At 37.6% G+C, this 16,513-nt stretch overlaps 1 protein-coding gene across 5 annotated transcripts in view; it reads left to right on the top strand.

Moving 5' to 3' along the window:
• Positions 1 to 16,513, top strand: part of Kiaa0753 (KIAA0753 ortholog) — an 81,311-nt gene that overhangs the window by 15,207 nt on the left and 49,591 nt on the right. For 3 of the 5 annotated variants that reach the window (XM_063250991.1, XM_063250992.1, XM_063250990.1), the window contains 5 exons: positions 1,047 to 1,656; positions 4,451 to 4,557; positions 5,983 to 6,045; positions 6,580 to 6,795; positions 14,415 to 14,625. In XM_063250991.1, coding sequence (XP_063107061.1) covers positions 1,047 to 1,656; positions 4,451 to 4,557; positions 5,983 to 6,045; positions 6,580 to 6,795; positions 14,415 to 14,625 — 1,207 coding nt within the window. Of the gene's footprint in view, positions 1 to 1,046; positions 1,657 to 4,450; positions 4,558 to 4,723; positions 4,748 to 5,982; positions 6,046 to 6,579; positions 6,796 to 14,414; positions 14,626 to 16,513 lie in introns of those variants that run through there. The other 2 variants (XM_063250993.1, XM_063250994.1) reach the window with 2 other exon arrangements.

Raw genomic sequence — 16,513 nt, 5'->3', positions numbered from 1 at the left:
ATTCACTGAAGTAACACAAGAAACTTAAAGTCACAGAATTATTTCCTTTGACCTAGTAATCCCAAACAAGGGGGCTGGGGATTTAGCTCAGCAGGCTTAAGTGCCTGAGTGGCAAGTGCAAGGTCATGAGTTCAATTCCTAGCACCAAAATAATAGTAATAATAATCCCAAACAAAATCACAAGATCATTTATTCTTAAAAAGTATTTTAAGGCCAGGGACATAGCTTAGCTGCATAAGTACCTGCCTGGCAAAGTGCAAGGTCTTGAGTTCGATCTTGGGTACAAAAAAAAAAAAGTAATTTAAAAGGAGAAATAAAAGTCTAAATATATGAAGGTGTTAACTGAAGTAATATTTTTATCACAAAAGACTGGAACAATGTAAATGTTTAATAAAGATTATACTTAGGGTAAGCATGAAAAAACCATTCTTTGGCTTTAGAAAATGTAACATGAAAAACATATCTTAAAATCTGTAGGAATATGGGGACACGCTTATGTTGAAGTGAAAGAACAGCAGAGTTTGTATCTGTTACGATGAAAACTGACTTAGACCTGTGTGCATGTGAGCAGGCGAGCAGTGTAGACTGCCTGGAGGTGCAGGATAGAAGATGGAGGAAATGTCAACATGTAGCTTCAGGTCTGATGTGGCTGTATGGTACATATGTAGGGCAATTTTTAGGAACGCTCTAATGGATTGTCTTGGTCACTTGCTTAAACTCTGACATTTTGAAACAGTACAAAAATTCATAATCGGTAATTGAAGAACATATTCATTGCTGCTAGAAGCTTTCCAGGTTGATTAGAGGAAAATCCTAAGTTGACAGTAGTAAACAGGATAATAGTGTGGGCCTGGGTAATTGTAGGAAAATTCCCGGGCTATGTGTTAACTAAAGTGTATAGGAAAGTGGCTCATTAGTACAGCAGAAAAATACCTCTCCCATGAGTAATCTTGTGGGCGAAATATTAGAAACTTGTTTGTACATGTATGCCAACTATATAATGTTATTTTTATAATATGTGCTAACTTTTATTTACTATTTTGAAGAACCAGCTGCAGTTTAATAGGAGTGTTCCTGCACATCCAAGCAACTTGGCAGTTCAGTATTCTTGTCCACATGGAATTAGAATTGAAAAACTGAAGCACTCATATAATGAATCACGTTATAAGGACTCAGATTTTAGAGTTGGCCCTGACCTAAGCAGTTCTGTTCCATTTTCTGTAATATCAGAAGAGAAACTTAGCTATGCGGTTCACCTTGCCAAAAGAGATATAAAACGAAGACAATTTGAAGAACATTATCTCAGAAGCCAGCCCTCAAATTCTCAGAAATGTAGACATACCAAGCATAAAATATCTGACCACGGGACTGAACGGAAAGACCCAAAGAATCAAGAAATCCACCGGTGCAGCCACCAGCCGTCTGAAGTAGGACTTTCCAGCTCAGGTGCCAAAGTGTACGTGTACACGTCTCATCATGGACAGTCAGCTCTTACCATGCCAAATTCGCCACCTACTCATGACCCAGGACCACATCCACAGCCCAAGATAGGTGACCACAAAAGTTCATGTGAGCAGAAAAGCCTATTAGAAGTTCAGCGACTCCAGAAAGAATTGAGCAGTTGTATCCAAAAAATTGAAGAGGTAACTAAAAAAGGTGAGAAAAATTCGATGCTTCCTTTGATAAGATGCCATGATAGTTCCAAGGCATTTATTGGGCCTGCCCACCCCTACCAGTTTCATTGCATTCTCCTGTGTGTTGGTTCCTTAGAACATGAGTGTGTTCATGGTGAAATGGCTGAGTTTAGAGTTTTTCTCTGAATAGTTTACCCTATTTGATGCTCCCCATCTCTCACACTCCTACTACAGGCTTCATAGGTGGAGCGGCTGAGGGCACAGCCTACCAGTTACAGAGTTCCTGCTGTGTGACCCTCACATGAGTGCAGACGGTCCTGTAGTTCCCTTGTTTAGCCAGAAGTCCTTCCGGCAAAATCATTTTTAATTTCCATTAAAACAGTGTTATATGAATGGATAGATATATGTATTCATAGACAGACAGACAGGCAAATAGATAAAACCAGTTCCTACCTGGGAAGAGTTTAGATGCGAACATACCAGTGACTAGGGAAATTGCAGCTATTTGCATAAGATGTCTGACCACGGGTAGAAATAAGAGTGCCATCATCATCTTCTATTCCCTGAATTCTTCAGTGGTCTCAGTGCTTTTGTGTTCACATGGGGGGTAGAGGACTGATTCTGCTTAGGTAATTTGGGGTTAGTGTAGCTAATAGGACTGCACGCTCAGCTTTCAGACCGCAAAGAATAAAGATTTGAGTTTCAAGACAAATCATTGTATTTGGATAGTATATACTGTCCCATGATATTTTGCACTTTAAATTTAAGCAATATGTGCATATGTATGTTATATGTGCATATTATATAAAGAATTTAAGTACCTTAAAATATCTGTTGATTGAGACAAGATAAAACTATGTATCTGAGGATGCGGTATAGGAAGAATAAGGAAAAGAAAAAGAATTAATAGGAATAGATTACAGATTTATTTCTGAGTTTCCTGGGAGTCAACTACAGAGAGAACTGTGGTCAGAATTCACAAAACCGAACATCAAAAAGACAGTTGTATAACAATGACAGCTTCCAAATACTGCGGCCAGAAAAGGGTTTCTCTTCCTAGATCTTCTGTGGTAGTGTGTTGGTGTAATGTCACAAACAAAACAGTCCATAGAAAATACCACAAATGCTGTGCAACTTGTTTCTTACCACAGTTCTCAATGTCAGTCCAGGGCACGACCCTACCACATACTGTAGGTTAGAATCCTTGCTCCGGGGGACCAAAGCCACAAGGCTTTCTATTTGTGATCAGATCTAACCCAGGGACTTTTGAGAGAGCTTCTCAGACTTGCTGTGGGAAGGATTGAGTTGGTTTATTTATTTGAAATTTCAGTCAGTCATGAAGCAAAACTTTGTAAACTATAATAAAAATGTCACACCATGGCAGATTGCTGTAAAGACATTAAATGCGTATTTCCAATTTTTGCACTTCGTTGTGGGCCAGTAATAGTTGCAGTAGTCCTAGCTACAGACCACCCTTTCCTTAGCCCTGAAATGCCCATTCAGACTTCCTAAGGGCTGCTCGTAGATCTATGGATGGTTGCAATAGAAACACCTGCAAGTCTAACACATAAATCCCCTGAGCCAGTTCCTATTTATATCCATATACGAAGCTACATTTTCTTCCTTCTGTGCAGCCCAAGCAACAGCTAGAATTAATTTGGTTTATAGGCTTCAATGAGACTGTATGTCCTACCTCTGACTTCAAATATTCAAATATTTTTTCGATGCAGACTTATTCTTGGTTGACCTTTTCTTTTTCTTTTTTCTTTTTGGTATTGGTGATAGATAAGCAGGCCAGATGCTCTACCAGTGAGGTATATCTCTAGCCCCTTTAACTTTTTAATGAGTAAATAATACAAGTTGAACTCATAAAATGCACTTGTACTAATAGAATGTTGCTTTTATCTGATTTGTGTTGGAGTTTTACAAAAGAATTTATTTATAGGGGCTGGGGATTTAGCTCAGCGGCATAAGCGCCTGCCTTGCAAGCAGGCAATCGTGAGTTCAATCCCTAGTACCGATAAAAACAAAAAAAAGACAAAAAAAAAAAGAATTTATTTATATAAACATTTGAATATCACCAACTGAAAGGAATAGATAGACAAGCAATCAGGAAATCTTCAACGAAGAATTTCTTTGAAGCACTCTTTTAAACATGTGGAGCACTAGTGTGTACAGGGTATGTTTCCTGATAACTACACTGAGACTGCAGACTCCAGGTAATTTTAGCACTGAGTATAGTAGGGTATTAAAGTAAGCATTTCTCTTCTGGAATCAAAATAGGAAAGTAATAATAATCTTGCTAAACATAAAAATAAAAAATCCCACGGTTCATAAACACTTCTGTCTAGAAACAATTTGGTTTGCAAACAAAAGCATTTGGCAAAATTTTGCTTCCACTGTCAAACGTCATGTCAGGTGACAAACACAGCCATGGCCGTCTTCCCACACACACACAAGTGCAGCCGTCTTCCACAGAATCGGAAACACGTTAAGTCATGAACTGAGGTGTCAGTGCAGTCTAGAAAAGAGTGCTAATGGCACTGAGTGCTTCACAGTGGAGTTGGTGGAGAGCTCTGCCTGCCTGTCTGAGGTGCGTGCGGTATGTCTCAGCCCTTCCACTTCTGGGTTCGTACCCAGCTGCACCTGCTCATCCCTGCTTTCTTCCCTGGTGTGAACTGAAATGTTCTGTTACACCAGCCCAGTGTTTTGCCTGAATAAAACTAGAGGTCTTCAACTTGACTGCCCTTTAGGTAACCGAAGTTTTTGTGTCTTTGGATGGTTTGTAATTTGCTTTTGGGGAAAAATGTTTTCAGATAGACTAGAAGAAGCTTTGGATCCAGAGGAAGAGCAGCGGGTCCGTGTCAGGAGACAGGAGCAGACTGTTCGCTGTGCCCGGATGCTTTATGTCCTCCAGCAACAGGTGTGGAAGCCCAGGGAGACGTGGGACAGTTAGCTTGTGTGCTGCTTTCTTAGGGAATTTCAGCCTCTGTTTACTTCGAAAGATTTGCCCCGAACTGCCCTAAATAAACTAATCAACATCTTTTTTTTTTTTTTTTTGTATTGGAGACAAACCACCTCAAGCTTGCCTGGCAGGTGCTTATGCCACTGAGGTAAATCCCCAGCCCTCTAACTGATTTTTGAGATTAAATTTCCTGAGCCCAGGAACAAGCAGTTTTCACTGTTTTTGTCATCTGCCGTTACGTTTGTGTTTTTGGTGGAAAGGGCTAACCTCCTTCTTAAACAATCATTTGACTCTTTGAGATAACAGACTCTTAAAAATCTAGTAGAAATTGTATTTCTTTCCCTTTCAAAAACATGCATGTTTTGTACATTGTACAATACATAACGTGTGTATGAAGTCTGGTTGATCAGTTACACTGAAACATTCAGTTCCCAGGTACAAACCCTGGTCTTTGTTAGTTTGCCTTCTGTTCATAAGGTTATTCCTAGACACCTAGTAGATAGCATGATTTGATTACTCCTTATTAACGGTACCGAATGAAGACTGGCTGGGCACACTGCTGCGTGCCTGTATCTCATCACTCAGAGGCGCTAAAGCAGGGAGTCTGAAAGTTTAGCCTGTGCAAAGTAACATTTTAGCAAGACCCCATCCCAACAAATATAAATAAATAAGACATAAGAAAAAAGAAAGGACTAGAGATTGTAACACATCTGAAGGTCCTAAAACAAACAAACCAAAAGTTTACAAAGAGCGATGACTGTGTTAAGTGTCTTTCAGGACATATATAGTGGTTGGTAAATAAGCATTTTCATTGTTTACATTGTAGATTTTTAAAGGAAAAGTTTGTTTCAACTTTATTGACTTATTTGTTAACAAGCTTTTAACACATCTCTGGTCACTGAAGTCATGTTATTTCATTGGTTGAATCAAAAACTACTTTTTCATTTGAAAGAAAAAGGTGCTTGAGTTAGATTTTGTTCTGTGTTCTCGTTTGAATTTGTTTTGGTCCTTCTTCTACACTTCTGCTATAGAGATTATTCTAAAGTGCGAAACATGCTGTGTCAGATCACTGCTTAAAAAACTGGAGTTCCTTTCTGTAACTTGAAAGCTCAATTCTTTAGCATGGCGTGGAGGACAGAATGATCTGGCCCCTGCCTTTCCAGAGTTACCTCCACCATCACTCCTTCATGTTAAGTTCTTATTTGGGGACCAAAGGATAGAAGTCAGACACTGCTCTATTTGCCATCTTGAATTGGGCCTTTTCTCATTTCAAATGACTTGAATTAATAATAGTTATATTTGGTCAAGGCCAATATTATACCAAAAGAAAAAAAAGACCGATGGGAAGGTGTGAACTTTTCATTCTTCTTCTTTGTAAAACAGGTAAAAGAAATCCAGGAAGAATTGGATAAATTGAGTCCAAATAAAATTAAACACACCAAGAAGGTATGATGTAATTAAACTGTGATTAATACCTATTCATAAAATGTGTTTTCATGTTTCATTAGTACCGGATATGGGTTCTCATTATTTCTGCTAACAGAAGAAACCTGTTAGGAGTAAGCACCTTAAATATTTTAAATATGGAGTTGCTTTCTAAGAAATGATTTTTGAAAATAGATTCCTACTGCTGTTATGTTTACCAGCAGGAAAAAACTTCTGGGCATGGTGCCACATGTCTGTAATCCAGCCCTTGGGAGAGACTGAGGCAGGAGGATCTCTGATTCAAGGCCAGTTGGAGCTCCATAGTGAGTTCAAGGCCAGCCTGAACTTTGTAGTGGGACCTTATCTGAAACAATGGAACAGGCTTAATTTATTTTGAAACTTTAAAGGTGAAGCTTTACTAGTCCCTACACTATGAAAAAGTTTGCACAGTGGAAAGCACGTCATGTAGAAGGTGTGTAATAAATGTTGAAGGTCGGGTTAATGCTGGAAAGGTCTGAATGTTGACATAACTTCTCATGTCTTGTTTATTTCTAGTCATGGGCAATGTCTAGGCTGGCGACTGCCCATCGAGGAGCCATTCGGGCCTTGCAGATGTTTGTCACTCAGTTTACTGACCGAGGGGAGCACCCAATTCCTGCTCGGTGTAGGGAACTGGGCAGCCTTATTCGTCAGCTTTCACTTTGCTCTGCCAAGCTGGATGCCAATCCTTCCATCCCTGATGTGGTTATAGATATCCTGCAACAAATTGAGGTATGAAATTAACTCTTAATTTTTTGTGAAAGTGTGTTGTTTTTAAGCAGAGAAATAATGCTCGTGGTCATTAGTTTTGTTAGGATTGATGGAGAAGAAAAGGCCTTGTAAACTAAAGCTTCCCAATCTGGACTATACAGTTGTATTTCACTGTGTAGAGAATTGTTCATCTCAAGAGAACTTTTAACCCACAATGAGTATATTCACTATATATTGCAGACTTGTAAAACACTGTAAATTTATAAAACTTATAAAAACACAACTTTTAACAAGATCCTTTTCTTATCTCCAAAAAATTGAAGAAGTAGGCTTTTCAACAGACTCAAACCCAACAAACCAGCTACACCTGGAAGATAGCTCAGAGAAGTAGACATTGCCTAAGGGTTCTAAATACCAGCAGTAAAGCACCCCACCATAGGCAGTTTACAAGCATCGTCCCAGGAATTAAACTAAAAAAATAAAAGAAAATGAAGAGATGCTTAAGCAAGATACTACCCCAGATATCTAGTTTACCGAAGGCAAGCCCAGGGATCAGTGAGGTGGGACAGTCTGAAAGCCTTGCACCTGGCCTCTCTGAAGTAGTAGCAACAGAGCAATTGAATGAGGCTCTGGAAAAAATGAAATCAAGAGTAATTTCTCAGATAACTGCAGATATGGTGACCACAACAAAGACCATGCTTAGTCACACTAGAGCAGATGCAGACAACAAAATAGATAAGCTTAAGAAAATTTTGGAAGCCATGAATGCTCAGCATAGGAAAGGCATGGAATCTATGAGGCAGATGTCCAGGAGAATAAAAATTCCACTGGAAATATTTGCATCAGATTAAGCCAGTGTGAGGATAGGACCTCAGATACAGAAGACAGGCAAATGACAAGGGACCATGAGAAATCAGTCTAGCAACCGCTAGGTGAGGCAGAGAAGAATAACTTAAGATTGATTGGCGTCAATGAAAAGGCATACAAATAGTGTATGAAAAACTTCCACATACCATGGCAGAAAACCCTCTGTGGTAGAGACAAAGAATTTGACTTACAGATAACTGAGGCATATAGCATTTCATTAGCCAAGGTCAAACAAAAGCAAAAAGCTACAGCCAGGCATATCAGTCAAGAGTCCAGAAATGCAATACAAGAATAGAATCTTTTTTCTAAATTTATTTTTTATTTATTATAATTTTTTAAAGACTAGAATCTTAAAAACTCTTAGGATAAAGAACAAATTACCTCTAAAGGAAAACCCATCAGAATCACACTGACTTCTCAGCACAAACCCTTAAGTCAATGAGCACTTGAAGTATTTCATGTTCTAAAGGAAAATAACCTTTAACCCAGATTAATGTACCCTGAATAACTATCCTTTAAAACTGATGGAGAAATGAGATACTTCCGTGACAAAGAGTTATCTGACATTCAGAATAACCACCAAACCCAGCACTCTAAAATAGTTTGAAGAACATTCTAGAAAGAGAGAACAAGGGCTATGACTCTGAGAATCCCAACAGAAGGAATCCACCAGGCAAGGCAAACAATTAAATGGAAGTGGGGAAAAAAGAGGGGGAGCCAACAACAGGAAAACAACATGACTAGGATAAGTCAATACAGATCAGTTATAACTAATGTCAGTCGGACATTAGTGTTAATGGTTCCAGTTCAATCAAAAGACACAACCTGGCAGAATGGAGCAAGAAGCAAGAGCCAACAGCATGCTGCATACTAGAAACATATTTAATTCAAAAAGAAATTCATAGAGTGAAAGTCAGAGGGTTGAAAACAATTCTCCTTATAATAGGAGGCCAGAAAAAAGCAGGAGGAGCTATTCTGTTTCAAGCCAAGACTGATTAAAAGAGTTAAAGAAGGTTACTACAACAACTTAAGGGAACAACTTAAGAAATAACAATCTTAAATATAATATGCAATAAATACTAGTGCACATAAAATACATTCTAATGGACGTGAAAAATCAAGTAAGCACTAATGCAATTGTACTGGGGGATATCAATAGCCTACTTTCACTAAAATACGGATCAGCTAGACAAATCAACAGTGAAACATTAGAACTAAATTAGACTTTTGAACAAATGGACCTAGTAGATATCTACAGACTGTTCCACTTCACGACATCAAAACATATCTTCTCGTCAGCTGGACATGGGACAGTCTCCATAATAGACCACATACTCGCTTATAGAACATGCTTAAGTAAATGCAAAGGACCTTAAATTATCCTATGCGTATTATCAGACCATAGTACCAAGAAATTGGAAATCAGTGGCAAACCAGAAGAACTACATAAACACGTGAAAATTAAATAGCACCCTCCTGAACAACCAAGGTTACAGATGAAATTAAGAAATTAGATAGTTTTTGCAATTGAATGATAATGACAATACAACATACTGTAACTTATGGGACACAGTGAAGGCAACCCTAAAAGGGGAATTAGTAGCAGTAAATACCCGTATCAGGAAAACAGAGCAAGATCCATCAAATCAAATCAAATCCAAAACAAATCAGATCCATCAACTAAACAGAAATGTTTCATTTCTCAACTATGCCATCATTCTTTACAGCTGAGTAGCACTTCATTGTATAAAAGTGCCACATCTTTTTTATCCATTCTTTAGTTGATGGACACTTAGGTTGTTTCCAAGATCTGGCTATTACAAATTGTGCTGCTGTAAACATGGGTGCACATATATCACTGTGGTATGATGCTTTCAGTTCTGGGAATATGCCTAGAAGTGGAATAGTTGGAACAAATGGGACTTCGATTCCCAGCTTTTTGAGTAATCTCCAGACTGGCCTCCACAGTGGCTGCACCAGTCTACACTCCCACCAACAGTGCAGGGGAGTTCCTTTTTCCCCACAGCCTCTCCAGCATTTGCTGTTGGTAGTTTTCTTGATCCTGGCCATTCTTTCAGGAGTGAGATGGAATCTCAGTGTGGTTTTAATTTGCATTTCTCTAATGACCCATGTTGCTGAACATTTTTTCATGTATTTATTTGCCATTTGTATTTCTTTATCTGAGAATTGTGTATTCATCTCAGCTGCCCATTTTTGGAGTGGGTATTTGAATTTTGGGGTCTGATTATTTAAGACGAGATCCCAGTTATTGATTCTGGAAAGTATTTCCCATGCAGTTTGATTCCTGTTCATGAATTCTCTGCCTACTCCTGTGTCTTCAAGATTTCTGCCTACTTTGTTTTCTAACAGATAGTGTTTCAGTTTTAATATTTAGATCTTTGATCCATTTTGACTTTGTTGCATGGTGATAGGCATGGGTCTAGTTTTGGTTTCTGACATTTGGAAAGCCAGTTTTTTCCAGCACCACTTATCAAAGAGGCTGTCTTTCTTCCAGTGAATGTGTTTGGCCCCTTTATCAAAGATAAGGCGGCTGAGTGTGTTTGTAGCTGTAGTTGTATCTTCTAATCTATTCCACTGATCTTCAGGTCTGTTTTTATTCCAGGACCATGCTGATTTTATTACAATAGCTTTGTAATATAACTTCAAGTCAGGGATTGTGATGCCTCCTGCCTTGCCTTTATTGCTCAGAATTGCCTTTATTATTCTAGATCTCTTCTGGTTCCAGATGAATTTTAGAAATGATTTCTCTAGATCTGTGAGGTATGCTAATGGTATTTTGATTAGAATTGCATTAAATCTGTGTAACAATTTTGGGAGAATGGCCATTTTCACAATATTTGTTCTTCCTATCCATGAACAAGGAATGTCTTTCCATTTTCTGAGATCCTGTTCAATTTTGGTTTTTTGGATGCTAATGTGGAGGGTGTGGCTTCTCTGATTTCTCTCTCAGTGAGATTGTTGCTTGTATTGATTTTTGAGTGTTGACTTTGTATCCAGCTGCATTGTTGAATTTAGTTATTATACCTAGGAGTCTTTCAGTGGAGTTTTGGGGGTCATGTAGAGTATCGTGTCATCTGCAAATAATGATAATTTAACTTCTTTTTCTATCCTTAGTCTTTTTATTTCTTTCTTTTGTTTAATAGCTCTGTCTAGAATTTGTAGCACTGTATTGAATAGGAGTGGTGATAATGGACATCCTTGTCTTGTTCCTGATTTTAGAGTAAAGGCTTTCAGTTTTTGGCCATTTAATATGATGCTGGCTGTTGGTTTGTCATAGAAGGCTTTTATCATACTGAGGTAAAGACCATCTATTCAAATTTTCTGTAGGGTTCTTATCATGAATGAGTATTGGACCGAATCAGAAGCTTTTTCTGCATCCATAGAAATGATCGTGTGATTCTTATTTTTGGCTCTATTGATATGGTGGATTACATTTATTGATTTGCATATGTTGAACCATCCCAAATTCCTGGGATAAATCCCATTTGGTTGTGGTATATAATTGTCTTGATGATTTGCTGCATTCTGTTTGTCAGTATTTTATGAGAAATTTTACATATATGTTCATTAGGGAGATTGGCCTGTAGTTCTCTTTTTTGATCAGTCCTTCTCTGGTTTTGGTATCAGTCTAATATTTGTTTCCAGTAATGAGTTAGGGAGAATTGCTTCTCTTTCAATTTCATTGAAGAGTTTGAGGAGTGTCGGCATTATGTCTTCTTTGAGTTTCCTGTAGAATTCCGCAGTGAATCATATCTGGACCTGGGCTCTTCTTTGCTTTTAAGGATTTAATTACATTTTCAATTTCATTAATAGAAATTTGGTTATTCGGGGCTGGGGATTTAGCTCAGCAGCATAAGCACCTGCCTTGCAAGCGCGTGGTCGTGAGTTCGATCCCTGGTACCAAATAAAAATTAAAAAAAAAAAAGAAATTGGGTTATTCAGCAGTTTTGCATCATCTTGACCTAGCTTTGATAATTCATGTTTCTAGGAATCTGTCAATGTCTTCTTTGTTATCAAACCTATGAGAGTAGAGCTTTCTGAAGTAGGTATTGATGATCTTCTGTATTTTCACATGGTCTATAATGATTTCGCCCTTTTCATTCCTTACTGCATGAATTTGAATTTTTCTTCCCTTTTTAAAATATGGTTGGCTAGGGGCCTATCAATTTTATTTGTTCTCTCAAAGAACCCACTCTTTGATTCATTGATTCTTTGTACTGTTTTCTTAGTCTCTATTGCATTGATTTCTACTCTGACCTTTATAATTTTGGCCCTTCTTTTCACTTTGGGCTTGACTTGCTCTTCTTTTTCTACATGTTTGAGGTGTGTAGCATCAGGTTGTTTATTTGTGTTTGTTCTGTTTTCCTGATGTGGGAATTCACCACAATAAATTTTCCTCTGAGGACCACTTTCATTGCATCTGTAGAAACAGGTTCCATTAAGCTGTATTTGTATTTTATTTGCTTGTAGATATTGTTTAATTTCTTTTTTAATTTCCTCTGTGACCCACTGATTGCTCAGGAGTGTGTTACTGAATTTCCCTGTGTTTGTGGAGTTTTTGCAGTTTCTTTTGTAATTTCTAGTTTCATGGCGCTATGATCCAATAACATGCATGGGATAATTTCAATGCTTTTGAATTAGTTAAGTGTGTTCTGTGGGCTAGTTTATGGTCTGTTTTAGAGAATGTCCCATGTGCTGCTGAGAAGAATGTATATTTTGAAGTTGTTGAGTGGAACACTCTGTACATGTCCACTATGTCCATTTGCTCTCAGGTGTGATTCAGTTCTTTCTTTGCTGATTTTCTATCTGGTTGATCTGTCCCTTTGTGCCAATGGCATGTTAAGGTCTCCTGCTATAATTGTGTTATTACTTATTTGATTTTTCATTACTTATCTCTTTGGGTCATTCTTGGTTTGAAGTTCACATTGTTTGCAAACAGAATAGCTGCCCTTTTTAAAAAAAATTTTTTTTATTCCTGTTGCTTGTAGTATTGTTTTCCATACTTTGCCTTTCAGCCTGAGTTTCCTTTTCGGTTAGATAGGTTTCTTGTATATAGCATATGGTTGGATATTGTTTTTAATCCACTCTGCCAGTCTGTTTCTTTTAATGGTGAATTGAAGCCATTTACATTAATGGTTATAACTGATATATATTGGTTTACTTTTGACGTGTTATCTTTCTGTTGTTGATTCTTTTACCTTTCCCCTCTGTTTAATTGTTTGCCTTGTTTAGCGGTTTTTTCCTGTGTCTATCTAGAATGTCTTTGCAGAATTGATTTGGTGGTAGATGAAGTTCTTCAGCTGTTCTTTGTCATGGCAGTATCTTATTTTTCCATCGTTTTGAAGGATGGTTTTGCAGGGTACATCAGTCTGGGTTGGAAGTCGTTTTTCTGTAGGATCTGAAATACTTCACTCCATGCTCTTCTTGATTTCATGGTGTTGGGAAGTCTGCTGGAATTCTGATAGGTTTCCTTTGTAGGTGATCTGTCTCTTCTCTCTAACAGCCTTTAATATTCTGTTGGATTTCTGGGATGTTGACTATTATATGTCTAGGTGTAGTTTTATTTTGGTTCTGGCTATTCGGAGTTGTGTATGCTTTACGTATCTATATCTTAGTTTTCTCTCTCTGTCTCTGTCTCTGTCTCTGTCTCTGTCTGTCTCTCTCTCTCTCTCTCTCTCTCTCTCTCTCTCTCTCTCTCTCTCTCATACCGGGGATTGAATTCATAACCTCGCACTGCCAGGCAGGTGCTTATGCCACTGAGCTAAATCCCTAGTCCTCAGTTTTTTTTTTTTTTTCTTTGCATCATCTTGCAGCTGTTAAATTATTTCCTGATTCCTGGTTATTTTTAAAAGATCTTTCCTTTCCTGTTCACTAGCTACAATCTTGTCTTTGAGCTCTGAAAGTCTATCTTCACTTTCATTGAGGTGGTTTTGCCAACTTTTGATGGAATTTTTGATTTCCTGTATTTGTCTTTGAATCTGTTTCGTGCATTCTGTTTATTTCTTATATTGTTCATTCAAGATTTCCATCTTTTTTGCATTGTTCCTCTAATTTTTTAACTATGATTTCTTTTGATGTGTTCAGCATTTCTTTCAGTACATTTATCATTTCTTCTTTTACCTGGGAGATTATTTCTGATCTGAGTTCTTTTATAGCTTCCTGGAGTTGTTTCTTTACTTCAGTTGCTATCATTTCAGGAGTTTCAGGTGTGTGGCTTACAGTTTCTTCTATATCCATGTCTTGTAAGCTTGCTTGGGATGGGCTGGAGGTTTAAGATTCCATTTTGTTCTTTCATTTTGTCGTTTTCCTATATTCCCAGGTGGCTCCAGCCACTCGGAGTCACTAGGTGGGGTCAAAATAGGTCCAGAGGGACATTTCTGTGGGTCCTTAGGTGGTGGGTGACACTGGGTGGGCCCTGTCAGTCCCTGAGTGACAAATCAAGGCTTCCCCAAGGGGTGGAAATCACTGCGTGCACTTTTGTCTTGCCAGGCAGAGCACGCACCTTGGATTTCTTTGAAAGTAATCATGTTCATTACTCTTTGCTGTTTTTAGTAAGCTAAATATGTAAAGGAACTTGCAGAAATTATTTTATTAGTTAATTAGATGTCCTTATAATAAACATTGAAAATTAACATTTTGTTAGCCATTTGAGGTCGCTGTTTCATAACACATTTCTCGAGTCCTTATTTCTTCTGTTTTGTAACTAAAAATCATACTTTTATATGATAAACTAATAGATTGTTTCATGTCAGGCTTTGGAATCTCTTCTGGAAAAGAAACTGTCACCAAAAAAGGTAAAGAAATGTTTCAGTGAAATTCAGAGCCAGTTTCCTGTTGGCAGTCAAAAGGCAATAGAAAAATGGCCAAGGACATTCCCAAAGAGCGAGAGGCCTGTCTTAGTAGCAAAGGAGACATTTCCACGGGAAGCACATCGACCTTCAGTGGCAAGGAAGCTTCTGGTTGGTATGTATCTCTCAGTGTTTATTGTGAGATGTTTTAGTCTTTGAAATTATCTGGGCTAATCAAGAAATGGATAAAAAAATGTGGTCTTTTTATACAGTGGAGTATTACTCAGCCATAAAGAAGTATAAACTGGAGACTTTATAGGGAAATCAATGCAACTTAAGACCATACTCATCAGTGAAATAAATCAAACACACATATGCAAACATCATATTGTCTCCCTAGTATAAGAAGCTGGAAGAGTAAATAAGATCCAGAATATACAATAATAATGTAAAATGGGAAGAAACTTCACAAGGAAAGAGAAACTGGGATGGGGAAATGGAGAAAAGAAGGAAGGAAAAACAAAAATATATATATATATATGTATCATATTACATGTAATAGTTAAGATAGTTACACTAATTTTTCTTAGTTCATTGAATAGAACAGTTTGTGCTAATATTGTTTGGACAGTTAAATGCTGATATCTTGTACTCTGGGTAATTAATTTAAAGATAACAATATGCAATGTATTAACCATTGTTACCCTCCTACTATCTTGTTTTGAGTTTTTTTCTCTTTAAAAAGAATCTTGAAAGTAATGTAAATGTCTATCACTGTTGAATGTGGTATATCCACAAAGCGGATACTGCTATGCTATAACTCACAATAGCAAAGGTTACACTTTTGGTACACACGATGACATAGATGAATCTCAGAATAGTTGTGTTTGGTGAAATAAACAAAGCCAAAAAGATATCTATCTGGCCTGTACAGTTATTCCACTGAGAGGAAACCAGGAATTAGATCCTAGGCCATAGAGGCTGCATTGTAACGAGGAGCAGTTAGATCAAACAAGATGCTTCCTTAGGCTGGAGCAGAGTATTCTGTAGAGAAATGCGAATAAAGGGAAGTTCTTGTATCACAGCATTGAGTTTATTCTGTGCATACATACATATACACGTGTGTGTGCATGTGCATGCACATGTTGGAATGCAGGTGAGGGGTAGGAGATCAAGCCCAGGACCCACGCATGCTGGGGAAGTCATCTTCCACTAAACAGTTCCCCTTATCCTAAGTTACTGTATTTTAATCATAAATATGCAGCACATACATACATTTGATATATATGTACTTTTCTCATGTAAGTAGTAAATCCATATTATTATAAAAGGTGGAATTGCTAGGTCATGGATGATGTATTTAAACAAATACGACCTGTTTACACCTTAAAAAGTGGACGTACGATTGTGTTTTAACTTAGTAACGATAGTATATAATTTTTCATATTCTCCTTACGTACTTCATATGATAAAATTTAAAAGGTTTTCCAGTCTCTTGAGAGAAATGGTATCTTTTTTTTGTCTTTTTCATTTTTATCGGTACCAGGGATCGAACTCACGACTGCTTGCTTGCAAGTCAGGCGCTTATGCCGCTGAGCTAAATCCCCAGCCCCTAGAAATGGTACCTTACTGTCTATTTTGAGTTTCTGGATTCCTAATGAGGGTTATGTCTTTCATTCCTTCTTTAGCCATGTTTATTTCAGCTTTTGTGATTTGCCTGCTTGTACCCTTTATCTTCTGTTGGATTTTACATTTTTTGCCTATGGATGTGTAGAAGTTCTATATACTCTGGACCTTATCTTTTTTTGTTTGCTTGTTTTTGTTTGGTTTACATATATTACAGATATTTTCTCCTTCTTAGTTTATTTTTGAAATGTATGATTTTTTTTCTGCTACAGAAAATGTTAATATTATAGGCAAAGTCATTAATCTTTTTTACTAGTTAAATATTTGATGATTCACTTTGTTCTTTTTTAAAATTTTACTGAGGGTCATTGCTCATCTTTCTGAGGGTTTAGAATGAGTTGTTAAGCTCCGTGAAAGATCCTGTGGCGTTCTGACTG

Source organism: Cavia porcellus, unplaced genomic scaffold (genome assembly GCF_034190915.1).
Source record: "Cavia porcellus strain 051 isolate PalLab524CR breed Dunkin Hartley unplaced genomic scaffold, mCavPor4.1 scaffold_6, whole genome shotgun sequence".
In the NCBI taxonomy this organism is placed as follows: domain Eukaryota; kingdom Metazoa; phylum Chordata; class Mammalia; order Rodentia; family Caviidae; genus Cavia; species Cavia porcellus.
Note: the sequence above shows the minus strand (reverse complement) of the source record. Positions and strands in the feature narration are given on the sequence as shown.